This window comes from Neolamprologus multifasciatus, chromosome 19, assembly GCF_963576455.1.
Source record: "Neolamprologus multifasciatus chromosome 19, fNeoMul1.2, whole genome shotgun sequence".
NCBI classification, from domain to species: Eukaryota; Metazoa; Chordata; class Actinopteri; order Cichliformes; family Cichlidae; genus Neolamprologus; species Neolamprologus multifasciatus.
In genome coordinates this window covers 1,602,292-1,623,487 of record NC_140457.1, presented here as the reverse complement: position 1 = coordinate 1,623,487, position 21,196 = coordinate 1,602,292, and the positions used below count along the sequence as shown (strand labels likewise).

At 43.5% G+C, this 21,196-nt stretch overlaps 1 protein-coding gene across 4 annotated transcripts in view; it reads left to right on the top strand.

Annotated features, from left to right (window-relative positions):
* Positions 1-21,196, top strand: part of LOC146495655 (palmitoyltransferase ZDHHC14-like) — a 53,214-nt gene that overhangs the window by 28,076 nt on the left and 3,942 nt on the right. For all 4 annotated transcript variants that reach the window (XM_085143747.1, XM_085143750.1, XM_085143748.1 and 1 more), the window contains exons 4-9: positions 4,628-4,780; positions 10,704-10,841; positions 13,141-13,189; positions 15,004-15,106; positions 16,912-17,021; positions 19,887-19,992. In XM_085143747.1, coding sequence (XP_084999873.1) covers positions 4,628-4,780; positions 10,704-10,841; positions 13,141-13,189; positions 15,004-15,106; positions 16,912-17,021; positions 19,887-19,992 — 659 coding nt within the window. The remainder of the gene's footprint in view (positions 1-4,627; positions 4,781-10,703; positions 10,842-13,140; positions 13,190-15,003; positions 15,107-16,911; positions 17,022-19,886; positions 19,993-21,196) is intronic.

The following is a 21,196-nucleotide window of genomic DNA, read 5'->3' as shown; positions in this document are numbered from 1 at the left end:
CGCTGGTCCTGCCTCGGTGTACGCGGTGACCACAATGGCAGCGTCCATCATACCAGCAGCTGTTTCATAATAAAATCAAGTGTTAGGCTGTAGTTAGACCAAATATTTAACACCAGCTGATACTGATCACACTCTGTTCTGGACTGGATTGTGGTTTTAACTCTTGTTTGCTATAAAACTCACAGCAAACAGATGCAAATGTTTTTAAAAAGAGCTGTTTTAATACTGAGACACGCCTGTATTTGCTATTTGAACAGGTTATATCATTGTTTTATTTGCATCTTTGTATTTCTTAGTTCTCTGCTGCATTCTGGTTTTAGTTTTAAACTTTGGCTTTAAGTTAAAGGTGTGTGTGTTTGTGTGTGTTTTGTACCGGCGTTGTTTTCCAGCAGGCCTTCTGCAGGTTTCTCTTGCGTGTACACAACACGATGGCGATTAGATTCTCTTTATACCTCAGCAGGCAGCACCGAGCCCAGTTTGGCTGACATTGAATCCTCATTTAACTTTGAGTGTGAGGGTGTAAGTGGGCACACACTGTGTACGTGTGCATGCTCGTGCGTTGCGTTACATCACTTTCCAGTCTGCCTTATTATCTCGCTTCAAGCTCTTGGACCCGGCCTATCTCTCTGAGGGATCTCCCACTAGACACTGATGTAAGGCTGAGTTTCGGCCGCCCGTCGGCCGAGTGTTCGAACGGCTTTGTTCAGCAGAAAAGCTGCTTTGAGTGTAGCGTGCACTGAATGTTGATGGGCTGCTTAAGGTGTGCATGCTGTCGATTTGCAGTAGTAGTGGCGATTGAGGCCGGGCGGTGAGTAGATGAAAACATGAAGAAGGATAAAACTTTATTTTATGGCACAAAACTGTCACAGTAGCTGACAGTACTTTACAGAGCACAGGAAACCACATCAGGAAACCTGAGCAAGAAAATAATTAAAGAAAAAACTGTAACACTTGGAGTATTTCTTAGTGCCGGATGTTCCAGGTTCAGGGATCAGGATAGATTTTGCCGGGGTGTCGACCGCTGAGCTCGGTGTTGTGGCAGGTAGAGCAGAGCAATATGGCCAAAAATATTTATCACGATAGATATTTGAAAATTTGCGATAACGATATAATTGACACGAGACAAAATACTTTACTCCACAACTTTATTAGTGCAAAAAAACCCATCAATATATTTTCACTTCAACAAGCAGCTGTTTTTTATCTGCATTAAAGTTAAATAAAAATGTAACAGTGCAAATGCAAATTCCTCGCTGACAGTTTAACCAAAAGGCATTTCCAGTGGAAACTGGCCGACATATCCTCAGCATAACCATGTATAATATCCACAACACTTAAAAAGAGCTTATACACACAGAATATGGTAATATTATGTTGAAGCACAGTAGTATCACTCCGCCAGGCTCCGCCTACGATAGCCGTAATGCTCCGACAATCCATCAAGCGGTGCGGCTTCGTAGCTTAGCAAAGTCGTACTGAAACATCTGACAGATTTTCGAGCGCCGTGCACATAAAATCGTTTCGAGGTCAGTAAACACAACCAGAGTTCATACATAAGGCACACGGGATTATAAGGGGCTCTGTCGATTTTACAGAAAATCAAAGGATTGATTTTAAGTGTGTCGTATTTTCCAAACAACACGGTAATAACGACGGCCCGCTAGCATGCTCTACCAAAAATAGTGCTTTGTTGTGTATCTGACGGACGAAAGCTAAACCAGTTCCACACCAGTGAAGCTGCAGCATTTTTACAAACCAGTTCTGCTTCATCGTTTCATTCAACGATCCGCTTTCGCTCTTCTCATTCTGCGTCACCGCCATGTGCGTATGTAAACAAAGGCACTGCGCATGCGCGTTTTACCCATATTCTATCGTAGTGATGGGATTTCCGGATCTTTTTAGAGAACCGGCTCTTTTGGCTCCGAACCGGAACTTCCGGTTGTTTTGTTGCTTTAATTAATTTATTATTAACATTTATATAAAATTAAGCACAAAGGGAATTACTAATGTAAAAAAAATGGTTTTATTTATATATGTTTATATATAAATATATGCGGTGGCCCCTAGAGACAAAACACGTACAAACTCCAAAACACATTTCTAGCATGAACTGAACTTCCAAAGCAGAGCTACCTAGATCACTTAAATTACAAAATTGAAAGCATGTGTGTATTGTTTGTGTATTTATACACAAGCACTCATATATATATTCAAATAATTTAAAAAAAATGTTCATTTACCTGTTACTACCACACACCAAATCCGGTCGTTGGTACTTGCTGGCTTGTGTAGCCTCTAGGTAACAAAAGCTCAACACTGTGCCCTAGCATCCTGGAGCACTTCTGTTGTGTTTGTACGTGTTTTGTCTGTAGGGGCCACCGTAAATATACTTTATTTATTCACTCCACATAAAATTAATTAAATAAATAAATCATATAATACAAAAACCAACTATTCACATTTCAACTTTTAACTATTTAAATTTTCAGCTTTTTCCTTTTAAACAAATTTAAAGTGAAACAACACAAAACACTGTAAACCACAACACAATTAAATATAAATTAAAATATGAAAACAAAAAGAAGATGCATATTCTCTGTCATATGGACCTGCATGAATAAACTTTCTGAATCCTTTATTGGATGTGGATGATTACTATACCTTTCTAATGTGACGTTGTTGTCCCTGGCTCTCTCTCTCTCTCCCTCCCGCTCTGTTCCTGTGCTACTGAGTGTAACGACCGCCCCTCCCCCCTCTGCCCAGCGCAAAGCACAACGCTCACGTGCGGAGTTACGCGGGAAAAAAGTGCGAGAGAGAGACTGAGAGAAGGAGAAAAAAACAAAAAAACAACCCACGGCTCGCAATAAGGAGCCGGCTCGCGTCGTTCACGTCAAAGATCCGGCTCTAAGAGCCATTTCGTTTGCGACCGACACAACACTATTCTATCGCGATATCTCATTTTCTTATCGTTGCCCAACATTATACCGGTGTTACTGTGAACAGTATGATATGGCCCAGCCCTAGCGATAGGTGTGTGGTGGCAGCTAACATACTCTCCAACCTGGCTCTATAGTGAAGAGCAGGCGACTGACAATGTGAGCCACGCTAGCGCCCGATGACCAAGGTGTTAGCTCGCTCGAGTGGACCGTCAAGCTAGCTCTCAGGTTAGCAGTCAGGAGAGACGGGGTTTCTAAGAAGGAAGGAGGGTGACCCCTCTGTGACACAAGCATCGCGCCGATCCTGGCTGGAGCAATGATGTAGAAGCTTCAGAGGACGACGCTGAGAGAGCGCTCCCCGTAGTGAGACACCGAAGCGAATGTTTGAAAGAGAACTCACAATATTTGCACATCTGATTTAAAAATGTGTGCTTGACTTTCTGATTCTGCCTCTCTGCTGCTAAAAATTGCTGTATGACGTGACACGAGTCTGTCAGTGTGTGCCTTTGCCTTCTTTCCAGCGTTGCAGAGATCAGAGAATGTGCTTGACAAAGATTTTACTCTGATGCTTCAGAAACACCCTCCACTTATCACCGTTCTTTATTTGGCTTGATAGGAGCTAATTTAAATATAGATTTTACTGTGCAAAGAAGACCTAAACGACGCAGCATTAACGCCGTGGAAGGTGAACAGAGCTCTGAGTTGTTCTCACCTTTTGTTTGAGTCGGCAGAGAAACGGGACGAGTGAGTATGAGACTGGGACGGCGCTCTGCAGGCAGCGACCACAAAGAGACAAATTCAATAGAAGAGAACTTTGTGGCTGCATTTCCTCTGCTCTCCTTTAGAAATGTCAAACACCCACATAAGCCTATCAGCCCGTACCCCCTGCACACACACACACACACACTGCTATGGGCTTCTGTGTAAATGATCTCAAAATTATCTTCCCACTCACACTATCTCTGCTCTCAGCATGTGTGAGAGTGCTCAAAGCAAGCGGAGCAATAATGGGATCCAGTCTGTACCTTTTCATGACCGCCATCGCGCTCATCTTTACCGTTTAGCCTGTCATCGCCGCCGTCCTCCGCCACCAGAAGCCATTCAGAGCAGCTTGGCAGCGGTTTTCTTTTTTCTTTTCATAATGGAGTCTGAGTCTTGTTGTATTAATTCCACTTATAGCGCCTGACCTGGGTGCAGTTTTACAGTCAGGTTCGTTAGTAGTTGGACAGCGACACACGCTGTGTAGTTTAGCCTCTGTTAACCACACAGGATCAAGACGTGATCGAAGTGCAGACGTTCAGCTTTGATTCAGCAAGTGTTGCTTTAACTGTTTCCATCCATGGTTACCCATATTCAGGCACTCAAAAGCAAACTGGATCATCTTAAATGTAAAGAGCAGGATTATCAGTGGATGTATCAGCTCAGTAGTGGACAGGATCACCTTTCAGAACATGCATCATGCGCTAGATTTTCTGTCTAATATTGAGTTAAATTCTGGCGCTTCAGTAATCCTGTGACAAGTATTCTCCTTGTTTTTAATGTATCTGAATCTGGTGTCACCCTGCCAGTGCAGTAGTGATAACACGCCCACAGCAATAACGCCACGTGCACGCTGCAGCGTATGTGGGAGCTTTGACATCAGGTGTCTTTTCTCTTTGATCTTTATGTCTCTCTCCTTTATTTTCCCCAAGATGTGGCTAATGGCGGTACCGGCTACAGGCCCCCTCCCAGGACTAAGGAGGTGGTCATCAACGGCCAGACAGTCAAGCTGAAGTATTGCTTCACCTGCAAGATCTTCAGACCACCGCGTGCCTCCCATTGCAGCCTCTGTGACAACTGTGTGGGTGAGTGGCAGTTATGCTGTGTGCAGATTAGGAATTTGGGATTTGGAGTGTCGAGACCAAGCCTGGGGCATCTATTCGCTCTCTATCCACTTCCTGGGTTATATGTATTTTAATTAAAGGTCAGTGAGGTCAGAAACAAGCTTTTATTCATCCAAGAGGAAATTCTTACGTTAAAGCAGCCAAAACATAAAATCCAGGCATGGTCGATAAACAAATTCAGGATCACAAAATAAGCTCAAATAGAAAAATCAAATCTAAATACGTTCCAATGAGAAGCTTAATAACTCGGATCTATTAACCCTTTAAAGGCGGTCAGAGCGGACACGCTCCTTTTGTGTAACTACTTTTAAATCCCGGTAGCTCTGCAACCACGTGAGCTAGCGCAATAATTTTTTTTGCATATGAAACCGGAGGAGTTGTACTTACATCTTATGCCATCAGCTTGTCCTCGGTCACAGTTTCCTTCCACATATAACTTTGCAAAAACTGCATAAAAAGCACTTGCAGCAACAAAAACATAATATTCCAGAAACACGCTTTGATCAGCTGTTCATAACACTTCCTGCGTTCATCAGAGCGAACTTTTGCATGTCCGCCATGACCTGCCCGAAACCGGAAGTGACGTCATTTTCGCGGAAATGTAGTTTTTTACCATCAGGGCCTCATGAGCCTATACTGGTGTTTTTAAAAGTTATCTTTGACTTTATGACTTTCTGTGTGGTTTCTGGGATGCTTAGGACTCATATTGCACTGCTGGAAATAGTTTATTTTGATGCATATGCTGCTTTTTTGCAAATTTGCATTATAATATTTATTTTCGTTTTTCCTGCAGTGTATAAAAATTGGTGTATTTCAAAAATAAAACTATGAAGACACTCAAAATAAATTTCCTGTGGTGGGAAACTATTTTGTGCAACTTTTTTGTATTTACAGTTTTGAGGGATAAGCCTCTTAAATTTCTCTAACTAGAAATATATGTTAAAAAAACAAAAACGATTTTCAATTTTTTTTGTAGTTTATTGCACTTTTTTGCAATTTATGTAATTACTATGCACTTAATGCAGACATATTATTAGAATTTAGGCTGTAATGGTTGTATTGATGTATAGCAACTTGAAATGCTCCCAAAAATGGCTCCACAGCATGTAAACATATAATATAAGCTCTGGTGGACTTGGTTCTATGGTAGGTCTTAAAGGGTTAAAATAAAAATATTAAAACACAATAGCAGAACAGATCAGCTGTATAAAAAGATGGAGAGAGCCAATAAGACGTCACCCACTGGTTCATGAAGTGTTGTTAATGAAGCTTTGAGGTGGGTGCTGTCAGTATCTCATCCATCACTGGATGTGATGAGTGAGAGGCGGAGCTTACTGTCAAACCGCACTGATACCCTGAACATGTAACTTATAATGACTCAATTCTACAAAAAGAAATGAAGACCTGAAGTGAGTGAAAGATCTCATAAACTCGGGTCCAACAACTCAAGCTTGTTGTTGTTGGTCCCCCCCCACTGGCATGCCCCCTGGTGGCTATTAGTAGGAATGTAGGTTTAAAGTGAGATGTGGACGCTAGCTGTCTCTGGGCAGCAATGCGTGAAAAGGTCAAATTATCACTTTGTAAAAAATGTTCTTACCCCAACAAAACTCGATCGGGTTTCATTAAAGTGTTTTTGGAGTTTTACGACCTGCAGAGAAGAAATAATAGTTTAGGAAGGTAAAGATGTTTCATTAAAGCCAAAGTGTTTCATCAGAGGGCTGTAAAACAGCTGTTCTGTGCTGTGTGCCTGTGTGGGATCGAGCAATAGGTCTCTGGTATATTCTTTTCAATTTAACTCAAGTCACTTCCAACTGCCTTTTCTCTCACGTCTTTATAGACGATACTTAGAAGCAGTGGAAGTCCTGTTCTTCCTTTTTTGTTGTTGTTGTTGTTTTAGTGTTTTTGTCCCCAATCCTCATTTTTTCTCTCTGTATAGAAAATCAGGCTGTTTTAGTTCCTGGTGAACTGAAGAGACACAAACATGAAAAAGGACAGGCTTAACACACGAGGATAAAAGCAAACTGTTCAGCTCCTGCTGTCCTCTGACTGACCAAACCTGTTTTTTCCAACAGGAAACTGTATCCTGGAAATTGTTTGGTTCAAAATGATTTTACGATCAGTTTACAGTTTTGCACCTGTATATATAAATGTTTAGCTGGTGATGCAGGCCTTCTGGGAATATACAGCAGACACTGTGTGGTTGGAGGTGTTTGGCATCCACAGACCAACCATCTGAGATGGTTTTGCTGCTCTATAAAACCACATGCTCTGTCTCCTGAGAGAACCGAGGCACAGCAAGGTAATTAGTAAAAGATGGAGACAGAGATGCAGAGACCTTTGTGTCGGTATCTGTCTCATCTGGGCTTTTGTGCGCCTCACTCTTCAGAGGCAGCTCAGTCTTTGTATTGTCTGTTTCCTTGTCAGAAGAGGAACTGAAAACCTGGGAGACAAAGATGAGGAAGTAGTAAACACGGGGAAAAGATGCGGCGGTAAGCAGATGTGACAGATGCACGCTGACAGGAAGGAAGATTGGAAGCTGAGCGCAGAGATAAAAGGGCAGGTATCCTGGCAAACAGAGGGGCACGTTTTAATGAATGTGTGCACTTTATATGCACGCAAACAAATTGTGAAACGTAGCAGAAAAGGCCCAAAAACACACAAACACACAGCGAAGTAAATGAGCGGAAAATGGAATCAGAAAGCTTTCCCCAAACCAAACATGGTGACAGAGCAGCGCCGCTCATAGAGATCATGGTTATGAATTCTAAACACGCTGTTTAGGTTCCAGCTGTGAGACGTGAGTCACAGATGGAGGGAAGTGAGACGGGACAGAGTTGGGCTCCACGCTGCAGGTGGGTGTGGGTGATAAACTCGACTCTCCAGGCTGCTCTCTAAGCTCTCGGCCTCCACCCGACTAATGAGGACAAATGGTTTGGGAGCTGGATGACTATTCACGGGTCTGATAAGACTTTTCTGGGACCTCCTCTCTTGACTGGCGTTTATTCTTAAACTGTAAATGGGGATTACTCTGGCAGTGTTTCCCTGCCTCTCGACTCTCTCGCTCCCCGCCGCCGCTGCTCTAAAAGCCAGGGGGATAACAAGCTCTTAAATAAGTAAGGAGCCAGAATGGATAGGCCCTCCCTGGTGCAAGCGGAGGATGGCAGAGTCACTTCCTTTTAAGAGGGCTATCCCCTCGGGAGTCATAGAGGAAGCTTATAAAAGTGAAGCTCACAGATGCCGCCTCCTTTTCCCTGCAGTCGTATTCTGTTGTTGTACAGTGTGTACAGTGGGGTCTGTGTTTGAGCTGTGAGTGGATGCTGTGGAAGGTGGACTCCAGGATCGTTTGCTGGGATTCATTTTTTTCTGATGCTTATTTTGTTAGATGCAGTTTTAATGACCCCATTAGGGAAATGACATTACTACGTAAGCAAAACAAACAAGAAAAGAGGGCAAGATACCACTTTATAATGTCACATACCGATATCATAAATTTGGATATCTGCCGATACCGATATAAATCCGATAGTGTGTTTTATAATGAATAAAGCGGTTTTTAAAAAAATATCTTGCTGCATTTTGTATAAGTTGATACTCAAGTTTTTAAAAAACCAAGCAAAACTAAAGTTATCCTGTTACACCTGTATGCAAAAAATACACTGCACCAAAATATTTCATAGTTCAGCAACACTGATCAACCTAATAAACCTGCACCATCCTCCCTATTCTGGTATGTTAAAGAGTACTTAATGAAATATTAAATAACCTAACTAATAGGGTTGCAAACTCCCAGCAAAAAAAAAAAAAGGAAACACCCTCCACCCTCCGCCTCGTGATGCTTAATTTGACGTAATCAACTTTAATTTAACGCACAAAAGAAAAAAAACCCATAATGCACAGAAATCAATAATTTTTCAAGAATAATTAAAGAGATTCAACATCTTTCTTCAACAGAACTGCAGACTGCACAGATGGTTCCCAAAGGAAAAAGAACTACCTTACTAGGGTATATTAGACTTAACAGTTACTATATACAGTAATGGACTTCTATATATTTTACATCAGATTAAAACTTTGGGTGTAAGAGTCAGATAATTATTTATTAAAAGCTCGACATTTTAAATGAGAATAAGAAAGAAAAGTATGTCTTTGTGCCCCCTTTTCCCTGTTCATGCCCTATCGGCCCCCCTGGCTACACTTTGCTAGCTCCGCCCCTGCACAGTTATGTCAGCTGTAGAAAAAGATCCTGGTGTAGAAATAATATTAAATAAATTCTAACAACAGCTGATCAAGCTTAAACGTGCTGCTGTTGTTCAGCCGCTGGTTTCCTCTTTCTGGTGCAAAGTGAGACAAAAACAAAGAAGAGAGACGATCAGCTGATCATTGATCAGTTTCATGATTGAAGCAGCAGCAGGAGAGAGAGAGAGAGAGAGAGAGAGAGGCAGTCGCTCCATATATTGGTTGTTAAGCTTAACGTGGGAATGCTTTACAAACATTCAGAGATGAACTTACACTCTTGCTTTACTTCTCTCTGGGAAAACCTTCTTGGAGATGAAAAGCCGGTTTGGTAGCGACGCTACAAATGCTCAACCAGACCGCCGACAGGTCTCGCACGCCACAGCCGCTCTATCACGTGAGCACACTGCTCCGACGTGCTACGGTTATGAGCTGAGTTACGCCATGTCGCAAGTTTTCTGAGCCGCTTTTGTGATATTTAATGAATCGGATTACATTTTTTATTTCTCTCCGATATCTGATCCAGTAATTTAGTTTTCGTTATAGGTTAATATCACTGCCGTGTCATCTTGTGTTAGCCGTAGTCTCCACCTGATCCATAAAGTGTAAAGGTAACGAGATGAAACGGGTCTATTTTACGCTTCATCCTGCGCTCGGATCTGCATTTCTGCAGATTCTTTGAATTTTTAAGTTCTAAATTAGATTTTCAAAGATGATAAAGAGTCAAGTCGTGTATCGAGGATGGATTTTAACTTTTGTTTTTATGTTATTTAGATCTGAAAACACTCTTGAAAAAGCAGTGTCGCGACCCTGTTGACCCCGTTGAGCCAAAGAGCCCACGATTACCATATGAAACATGTTTTTCCTTCTTCCACAATCATCGGTCACCTGACGCTAACGATCGGGGGCAGACTTTGTGATCGGCAGCTTTTACCGTTAGTGTTTACAGTGATTGTCTAAAGGGAGGCGCCGGTTTAACCAGGCGTTGATTCATGGAGACAAAACGAGGTCATGTCATCTCACTAAACCAATAATGGCTCTGATTAATTAGTTAAGGGGCTACCACTGTGCACAGCTAGTGCTCCACACTCAGACGTGGCACTGATGAAGTAACAGCTCTAACAGCAATCAGTGACATGATTGGTGCCCTGGAGCTGCTTTCAGTTTGGCTGAATAAAATGTCACCGGCTGACTTGGTGAGGATTTCACAAGCAGCTGAAGGTTTCAAACTACATGAAGAATTACAGAGCAGTTTATCAAAAATTACCAGCAATTTTATTCAAGCAGTGGATTTCAAACATTCTTGCTCTAACCTCGTCCCACCGCGGCAGTGAGAGTTTTACTCAGTCATGTAAGAAACACATCATTCCTCTATTAGCTCGTTATATAAATAGGAAGGTTGTTCTTTGTGAAAATGTTTTATATTATTATGCCAAGACCCAGAGGGACACTTCCCCTCCCCCAGTTTCCCACAGTTCAGGATTTATGCTGTTTATCTGCACTGAAGTGACCTGATTCTGTTTGTGAACATCTGTGCTCCATGAGAAACGTGATGTCTTACAGTTTTACCGACGCGTTGGAGGAACGCCACGTTAGGTGCGCTTGTCCTTGAAACCAGAATAAACGTGTGCGTCTCTCCCTCTCCACACAGAGCGCTTCGACCACCACTGTCCCTGGGTGGGGAACTGCGTGGGGAGGAGGAACTACCGCTTCTTCTACATGTTCATCCTCTCGCTCTCCTTCCTCACCATCTTCATCTTCGCCTTCGTCATCACGCACATCATTTTAAGTAAGTATCCACAAGGACGCGTGCTCTCAGGCGTAGTGCAGACGCACAGTCCTCCAGTCAGCAGGTTGTCAGTGGGCGTCGTGAAAAGCTGCAGCTTTCTGGCTCTTTACCATATTTCCAGCTGGGAGCAGGCGGCGGGTTGTTGGGCTGTGTGTGTGTGTGTGTGTGTGTGTGTGTGTGTGTGTGTTCAGGTATTGCTCATGTTGTGGGGAGCGAGACATCACAGAGCCTTTCTTATGGGCACACAAAACAGATGATTGTGTCCTTTGCTGTTTTGGTCTTTTTCTTTGACCAAAATGTGGACGTTTAGTAGGATCGTAGATGTGTAGTCGAGCTTCTCGTACAGCTAATCCTACCAAATTATCAAGTTTATTGTTTTCATCTCGTGTAATCAGGTGGATAAAATCATGTCTTAACCCTTTAAAGCCGGAGCAGCGCGCTCTGTTTTGCGTAACTATTTTTAAATCCCGGTAGCTCTGCAACCACGTGAGCTAGCGCAATAATTTTTTTTGCATATGAAACCGGAGGAGTTGTACTTACATCTTATGCCATCAGCTTGTCCTCGGTCACAGTTTCCTTCCACATATAGCTTTGCAAAAACTGCATAAAAAGCACTTGCAGCAACAAAAACATAATATTCCAGAAACACGCTTTGCCGATCCGATCAGCTGTTTGTAACACTTCCTAGTCCATCAGGCGAACTATCGCATGTCCGCCATGACCTGCCTGAAACCGGAAGTGACGTCATTTTGCGGAAATGTAGTTTTTTACCATCAGGGCCTCATGAGCCTATACTGGTGTTTTTAAAAGTTATCTTTGACTTTCTGACTTTCTGTGTGGTTTCTGGGATGCTTAGGACTCATATTGCACTGCTGGAAATAGTTTATTTTGATGCATATGCTGCTTTTTTGCAATTTATGTAATTACTATGCACTTAATGCAGACATATTATTAAAATCTGGGCTGTAATGGTTGTATTGATGTATAGCAACTTGAAATTCTCCCAAAAATGGCTCCACAGCATGTAAACATATAATATAAGCTCTGGCGGACTTGGTTCTATGGTAGGTCTTAAAGGGTTAAAGACATATTAGCAGTAAAACAATAATATTGTTGGTGCACCTCAAGGTTGAGCTGTAGGTCCTCTCATGTTTATATAATAAATGACTGATGTGGACATACTGGAACTTTGCTCTCTTTTAAAACACAAGTTAGAAAAGTTGTGTCAAATTTTGTTGAGCAAATTTTAGACATTAGCAACATTGTAACTAGCGAGGCCTAGAACGCTGCACATCTACACTGTGTCACCAGCTGGATGCAGTTTGGACAACATTAACATCAACAGACTGAATCTGAAGCAACAGATTCATATCAGTGTAAAATTACAACTGCATGTGTTTCTTCTTTGGGAGAATAGTTGTGTTTGAGTTTTCATATCGTGGCATCCACCTGCTCTAGATGAGTTAAAGCGAATCACAACACGCCCACATCTACCAGACAGGACTGTAAAATAGATTTACTGTACTGAACCCACACAGCTGACGACATATCTCTGACAGCTTTCTCCCAGGCTGTCTAACAACAGAGGAAAATGAAATCTGTAATGTGAAGCAGCATCCTGTAAGTCGCTGTTTCTACAGATCATCTGTGGTTTAGTGATCGTGTCTTTGTGGTAGTCGTATGATTCTGGCCTCACCAGCCTTCAGGGACTGCAGCACATTTACAAGATGGACCTGCGTGCTCATGTTAATGTGCAATCTCCCTTTGATTTAAAAGGCTGCATGAAGTTAGCTTAAGGTTGAGTTACAGTTAGACGAAGTTTGGACTAATGTCGTCTGAAGCCTGGATACATGAGTGCGAGTGCTGGGAGCAGCAGCGTGGGTCAGGATTAGCTTGTAGGGATGATTAAAACTCTTCTTGCAGACCATGTTAGACACTGTGAGTGTTCCTGGCTCAGAGTGGGTTTACAGGTGGCTGCAGTCCTTCATAGACACTGATTGTAACCTTTAATCCACTTTGTAAGTCTGAATGAATGAAGACAGTAGGTAGAGATGCTCCCTATAACCAGCTCCTTCATCTGCTCTGTGCCGCTTCTCTACACACTTGGGAGATAAATTGGAAAGCCAATTAAAGCGGCACACTCGGCTGAGCTCAGTTCTTCTCGTCAACTCTTAACCTTTACTCAGGACAGTGTTTGCAGCAGGTAATGGCGTAGCGCTCAGTATCTCCCACATTCTGTGTATGTAACAGCAAACACGAGCTGCGTGCTGCTCTAACACAAACTGTTTCCCTTTCACAGGCTCTCATCAAAACGGCTTCCTCAGCGCGCTCAAAGACAGTCCTGCCAGATATCCTTTCACCGTTCCACGTCGGTGTCTACTTACACCTGGATTTTTCTTTAAGCAGTCACATTAATCACACATGTATCGTTGCTGTCCTTCATCTCATCAGCGTTGTTAAAAATAGCAACATCTGCCTGAGTGATGCTGGAGAACTGCTGATTATTGTCGTGTGGCTTATTGTAATTCATCATCAGACCAGAAAACCCTTCATGTGATCTTTAACACTAACTGGGACTAGAGAACATGAGACATCATATTTATCCCAAATTAGCTTCTCTGATTGGCTGAATTTACTTGAATAATCAGGCCCCGTCATATCTTTAGGACCTCAGTAACTCGTAGCTGTCATCCTAACAGAGCGTGTTGCTCTCACTCTGCAGGCCTACTTGTTGTTCCTAGAGTAGGGACGGGAGGCAGAGCCTTCAGTTTTCAGGCCCCTCTTCCAGTTTGGATTCAGGAGACGGACACTATCTCTACTTTCAAGATTCAAACTGTATTTTAAAGCTTCTGGATCAGGTGACTGCGCTGTTGTCTTTCTGAGGCTCAGGTTGCTCTGGGACTTCCCAGGATGCCGAGCGCTGCTCTGGCTGTTGGATCTGTTCTATATAAAATTCCTTGAGGTGAACGCTGTGGTGAACCAGCTCTGTATAAACCTGCGTTCTCACAAACATTTATATTCCCAATGATTACTTTGATGTTACACGTGCAGATTATTCCACAGGTCAGATTTATCTGCCTGCCTTCCTCTGTTATTTATCTCTTGCATGACTTACATGCATCTGATTAGTCTTGTACTGCGGGGCTTACGCGGCATGCAGGACAGCGTCGCTCTTCAGCCGTGTCATGTGACTCAGACGGTGTGTGCTGTGCGGGTGTTGTTACTATTATTGTGTTTATTGTAACCACGTCTGGACTGTAAGTCAGATAAAGTTGAGCAAAGAGGTTCATCGCAGCCTTTTAGCTGTGAACTGTTCACATGCTGATTTGGAGTTAATGTGGCTGCTGCAGAAGGTTAGATGGAGGCAGCAGAGTCTCGCTTTTATTCGCTTTTTAATCATGAAGCAGCTCGTGACTGCTTTGGCAGCCCTTTAATGCGTTTTCTCCTGCTTTAAACACTTTGATGTCTTCTCTCACTTAAATACGGCGTGGAGTCGTGCGAGGTCAGGACTGATAAGCCCGTTCAGAGGTAGAAATGAAGAGCAGCTCTAAATGATCCCGGCGCTCGGTGTACAACGCAAATCCGGTTCAGAGCACGGGCTGCCACGCCGCCGCTCTCTCGCTGCCCTGCTCTCTGCGATAACTTTGTGAGGCTGATAAAGTCTGCTGTCCCACAGCGCTTTAATAAAGCTGAATTGCAGTCGATACTATCGCAGCAGGCCTTTGTGCTCGAAGAATGATGACATGCTTTGTCCTTGCTGAGGAGGAAGAGATTGGAGGAGAGAGAAGAAGAGCGTGAGGGCATTAAGTTTATGAGAGGATGCAGTATGATGCTAACCTACTGAGCATTTTCCAGCAGCCCTTCAGCCACTTAGTTATGGTGTCTGGGTATTTGTATGTGTCATCCTTGGAGGTGCACATTAAGAGTCAGTGGTGTTTGTTTGTGCGTGTATGTGGGGCGGGGAAATGAGCAGTACGAGCCAAACGAACTGGTAACTGGGAAGTACTGGCGAGAGGAGGGCGGCCCTCAGGCTGCGGGTCAGTGTGCTCGCTGCTCGGCAGCACCTCGGTGTTCGGGCTGGCTGCGTGGGTTGTACGAGCTTTCATGTTATCATCTGTCACTGCATCACCACAGCAGTTATTCCTTGACTTGTTTGTGTCACCGTGCTGGAGTTGGTGGTGTGTTTCTTCTCTGTGTGGTCCATCGTGGGCCTCTCAGGCTTCCATACCTACCTGATCAGCTCCAACCAGACCACCAATGAAGACGTGAGTATGGACACGAAGTGCATCACACCACACGTGCTGCAGAACGAATGTTCACGTGTGTCGTGTGCTAACAGACTCGATTTAAAGGGCATAAAATGTTATTTTCTAATAGTTTCAATTGAAACGGCACGAAAACCATTTGATCTTTTTATTGGTTCATTCACTCATTTTCAATTCAGTGCCAGTAACTGGAAAGTAGCGGGCACACGACACGGGACGAGTTGTGATGCTGCAGCGCCGAACCTGCTGCAGCGTCGAACCTGCTGCGGCGTCGAACCTGCTGCGGCGTCGAACCTGCTGCGGCGTCGAACCTGCTGCGGCGTCGAACCTGCTGCAGCGTCGAGCTGCTCGTTAGTTTTAATATTAACGTGATTAGACTCAGTGGGGGAGGGGCTCCCACAGGAGCCCCGAGGCAGCGGATCAGCTTTACTGGCCGAGAGAAGAAGACGAGCCCAGTTTTGTACAACAACAGCGTCTTTATTCATCGTCATGTTCTACATCTGCCAAATCATTTCAATCGAAAGATTTTAAATATATTTAGCGGAGGGCTCGCAGGGTTAGGCTTGATTTTAATTTATACGTGAAAGACGTGAAAGACGTGAAAGAGCCCAGGATGGTAACAGAGGCTTCGCCTCCATGTTAAAGTACACATGTGATCACTGTTTCACCGTGGAGAAACAGAAGCCATGTCTTTGAAAAGTTATTCACAATTCAATTCAATTCAATTTTATTTATATAGCGCCAAATCACAACAAATGTTGCCTTAAGGCGCTTCATAGATACAGAGAAAAGCCCAACAATCATATGACCCCCTGTGAGCAGCACTTTGGCGACAGTGGGAAGGAAAAACTCCCTTTTAACAGGAAGAAACCTCCGTTGCTGAGAGAACACGTTTCTATTTGTTGTCACAGATGTGAGGGAAACGCTTGTTCTCACATCCTGCAGCACACGCGTCGCCTTCCTGCAGTTTCCTCAACACTAAGCAAAGTTTCTTTATTTCATTTTCCTGAAACGGTTTCTTCAATTTTAAATTCTGATAGAAATGATCCAAAATATTGATGAGTTGTTTAAACCTGTTTGCTTCACAAGTAACATAAGGCCAGTAGCTCTATCGGGTCACTGAGTACTCTGACCTCTGGACCAAATATTTATGGTAACAAAATTGATCATTTGGGATTGTTTCCAGTGGAGGAAAGAGGAGAGCGAACAGTTCAGGAGCCGACGCCGTGAGTGTGCGAACGTGTAAGGGCCTCATTAATGCTGAAGTGTGGGTGTGGCTTATTTCACATTCTGCAAAAAAACAACGTAAACGTGTCCACGTCCCAACTTTTTTCAGAAGCATATTCCCAGGATAAAATTCCAGCTCATCACATGTCGTTATTTTTTACTGTTTCAATGATTTTCAGGTTTTAATCAGAAATTCTGATCTGTGACTGTTTTGGAAAACGAGCTTTAAAGTTCTCAGTGATGTTGGTTCCTTGCTAGCCTGAAAATACACACTGATCTGTGCGTTTTAATCCTTTTAAAAGAAGCGTTTTTAAGAGTTTCTGACTATTTGCTGTATGCTGTGTGTTCATCAGCTGCACAGAAGGACTCACAACTTCTGTCCACCTCAGACTGTGAGCGAGTGGTGCTCGAGCTTCGCCGGTGAGCTCAGCTGATTCGAGAATGGCGATGATAATTTTCAAGGTCACAGAAGTGCGCACGGCCCGCTTGAGCTCCAGACTAGACACAAACAGCAGCGTCTGTTTATCGATGACACTTTGGATATTTATCTGTCTCACTGAAGCTTTGCATCTCTGCAGATAAAAGGTTCATGGTCATCTAAACGAGGGAAGGACAACTATAACCCCTACAGCTATGGAAACATATTCACCAACTGCTGCGCGGCGCTGTGTGGACCCCTGCCGCCGAGGTAGGCTGGGTGTTAATGTTTCTGTGAGGCGATGCACTCATTCCTCGTTCCTCGATGGTCAGATGAGGACAAAGAGCCCATCGTTCCCTGCTCTGGGGGGAAAAGCCATCTCAGTGTCATCGTAGTTTCCCATTTTCTCCAAAGGCAAAAATAAAACTGTTACTCAGAAGTGTTTGATGTGAGGAGCTGCTGTGAAATGAGCCGCCTGCAGCCTTTTCTCTAAACATAGCAAAGATACCGCAAAGCATTTCAGGCCTATTTGAACCAAATCCGAGATCAAAGTTTCCCACATTGATTAGATTTTTAGACTTTTCTGCCCATGTGATCGAACAAAAACACAGAGCAGCTGTCAGCTCGCGTCTGTGCGGCTGCACGCTGCCCCCGGCGTCGTTCTTATGTCAGTTCCCCATCTGTCGACATGCTGCTCCTTCATATGCATGTGGACCACCTTTAAAACTTATTACATGAAGGAACAACACAGCGAGTCATTACTTTAGTTTCCCATCGTACAACTCCACGTTCTGTCAAACACTTCATCCATGTTTTACTTTGTAGATTACAAATTGTAGTTCTTGTCATATTTTTCCACTAAAGGAGAGTGAAAGGTCTCCCCAGTTTACCACAGCCCACCTTTAAATACCGAACCTTTGAAAAGCTTGAAGACAAAGTGTCCTGAAAGCAAACTGTGCTCAGTCATTTACATGAACAAAGATTATGTAGGTAAGCAAATTCTGCCTGAAACAAGGAATCTGTAGTTTGATGAATTTGTTTCTTTTCTCTGGTGCAGGTTTAACAGAGATTCAAAGTTTTCTCTGTGGTTGGTTTTAATGTTTCAGAAGATGGTGACTATTGTGCAAATTCATTACTTTACAAACCCGTCCCTGCCAGTGCCAGTTCTCATTACTCATCCGTGAGTCTGAAGTCTGAAGAAATGAGGCGCCACCTTGGATCGACTCTGTCAGAACAGCACAAATATCTTTTTATCCTGCAGGTCCTGCAGCTTTTAACGATGCATTTAAGTACCTGCAGAGTTCCTCAGTATATGCACATGTATATTAGAGGTGGGAATCACCATACATCCCACGATACGATATTATTGCAATTTTTTAAAAATATTTTGCGATATTCAGATTCTGTACAGCCCCTTTAGCAACTGAAGAATTTGAAAGTAAATTAAAACAAAATATAATTTTACATTAAATAAAAAAGTTTTAAACTTCATTAAAATAAAACATGTCTTAAATTAAAATAAGTAAACTGTCATGTTTATTGCTGCCAAAAAAAAGTTGGAATGTCAGGATTCTTGCTCAGAAAAAGGATCAACATGCTCTGAAGTCAGAGCACAAAAACCTTTTTGTAACAAAGTATCGATTTCTGCTGTCCCTGTATCCATACATTATTAGCAAACAAAATATCACCATGCTACACAGTATCCATTTTTCCCCGCCCCTAATGTATAAGAACAGCAGTGATGTGTCAGTGTGTTTGGCTGTTCTGTGCTTTTGCCGTCACGAGCTATACATCTCTCATAACGGCTGCAGCGGGTGGCGAAGGAGAGTCCTCGGCTCACAGGTGGCTGCCATCTGGCTCTGTGTGTGGCCACAGGTGTCGCACAGCTGGCCTCACCTGCCTCTTGGACTCGGCGAGCTCAGAGCCACAGAGACAAAAGCCTTTTGTGTTTTACTCCCTGCACAGATTCTCCACTCACACTTTCAAATGCATCAAACTGCAGGTTTTTAATCCCAGCTCAGTCCTGCTGGAGCTCACCGTCAACACTTTGTGTTAAATTCTTATCGAGCTTGATGCCTCAGCTGTGACCGATCGGCCTGTGTTTGGCTGATAAACAGCCCCCATCATCACACGGAGCCTGTGCAAAGTTCAGCAGGTTCTTCTCTAAGCAGCAGAGCTGTGCAGCATTAACCTTGGGTTGGAAATGATGGTCACAGTCTACAGTCACAGTTAACAGAAAGTACGCCCTCATTCACTTCCAAGGTGCTGCATATCAGGACATAATACGATTAGCTGCTCTTACAATGAGGTAAATACAACCTCAGGTGACACAGTACAGTCTCAGTAATTATTTAACAAAAACTGAGACATCCTTTCTGTAAGTAACAGCCAGCAGTGTGAGCACTTTGATAAAAGCAGAAGTTTTGGTGGTTTGCTGATCTGAAGCATCCGAGCATGACCGACTGTCAGCAGGGTGGCAGAGGGCAACGTGCCCAGAGCCACAGGGCGTGTGCACGAGGTCATCAGCAGCACAGTGATCCCACACACGGCAGCAACGGTCCAGTGAAAGTCCAACCTCAGAGAGCTGTGCATAAAACATGTCTGCACAACTGACTGAGAGCAACGCTGCAAAGAAAGAGGACAACACTGTCACACAAAATCATTACTGCAGCCAAAGGTGTCGCCACAAGCTACTGAATCATGGGGCGGGCTCCGTTTGTCACAGGGCCGTTTGTTAAACGATGACACGCTGGAACGGGTCATGTGTTGTGCATCTGAGACTGTATTTAAATCATTTTAGAAGCTGGTATTTCCTGACCTGCAGCAGAGTATCAGAAAATAGTTCACACCGCACACAGTAGTTATCTTTGCTTTTACCGTCAACAGTGAAACCGCAGGGTCAGAGTTGAATAAAGTCCCTCTGTTAGAGCGACAAAGATCTTTTGTTCGTTTGTTTCATCCCATTTCTTTCTTTGGTCGTCTGCTGACCCACAGCCAGATCAACTCGACCTCTTCCTTCCTGGTTAAAGCAGGACGGCCTGTGGGAGCTGCGTGTTGTGTTATTGTGCTGCTGAGTGACCTTTGCTGCGTGATGTTTGCTGACGCTAACGATGTTCTCGGCTTTTCTCTCATTAGTCTCATCGACAGACGCGGCTTCGTCGAGGCAGACGTGCCACAGTTGGCACCACCAGCCAATGGTATCACTATGTATGGCTCCACCCAGTCGCAGCAGAGCCACACGGTAAGACTGCCGACCGCCACCCGCCCCCCTCCCCCCCTCCCTCTCCCCTCCAAATGCAGCTTTATGCATCACTTTGTCAGAAATGGCACCGAACAGTTTCATCTCTTTTCGTGGTGAAACCATAACCAAATAAACTAAACCATGAAATCAGTCATGTTGATGACACATGTGCATTTTATTTACGTTTAAACGAACGAGCATGACTCTGTAATTTCACAATAAGAGCCCCCCTGTGCAAAGAGCAGGATAATAAAGCACGCAGGATTTCAGCAACTATAAGCTAAAATACTTTAAAGACTCCTCAAGCTGCTTCCTAACTTCAGAGAGTTTATATAAAGTTGCAGTGAGCTTTGTAAGCTGCACCTGATTTGTTCTGCACGTGCGAAAAGGCCTTCTTCCTGTTCCTTCCTTTCACAGTAAAAGCCCTTAGCATTTACACACTGACTGCTGTAAAGTGAAATGGCTTGTGTTAAAGCATTACATACAATTTTAACTTTGATTTCACTGGTTATGAAATAGAATATTTATTATTGTTATAAATAAAAAATTAATTAACTTTTTCTTGGTTCTTATATATGAAACTAATTAAACAGAAACTAAATTCTCCTTTTCAACTGAACTTTTTGATCAATGTACACAAATTGTGAAGTTATTATTATTATTATTATTATTGTATCGTCCTAATAAACTGACTCTGAGAGGGGAGACGTGCTTCAGTATTAAGAAGTCACAGCTGTCAGGTAGAAACAGTTTTAATAGTTTTAATCCGACTCTTGCATGAAAAAAATATTTTTTATGAGTTAATTATTTTTGTATTTTAGCATTGACAGGAAGTACGTCTGTTTTCGCACACGTGTAGAACAAATCTGGTTTCCTGGCGAGGATCAGGTCGTCCTCGTGCGGCTGCCGTGAACGATGCCGACGGTCGACTCTCTGATGATGATGTCAGATTTAGGAATGTAGAGGCATCCCGCGCTGGCCCGGATAACCGGGCCCAGGCCCAGAGCACGGAGGCTGGACGCCGCTGAATCACACACAGCTCGGTTTTTTTCTGGTCTGGGAAAGTAAATCCAGTTAGTGTCTCATCGCTAGATTGAGATGGATGAAGCTGCTCTGGATTACAGCAGGCGAGTTCTCAGTCTGCACGAACCACGTCGTGTTTCTTTAAATCAGGTCGGCAGGCGGGGTTACGGTGATGTGGTGG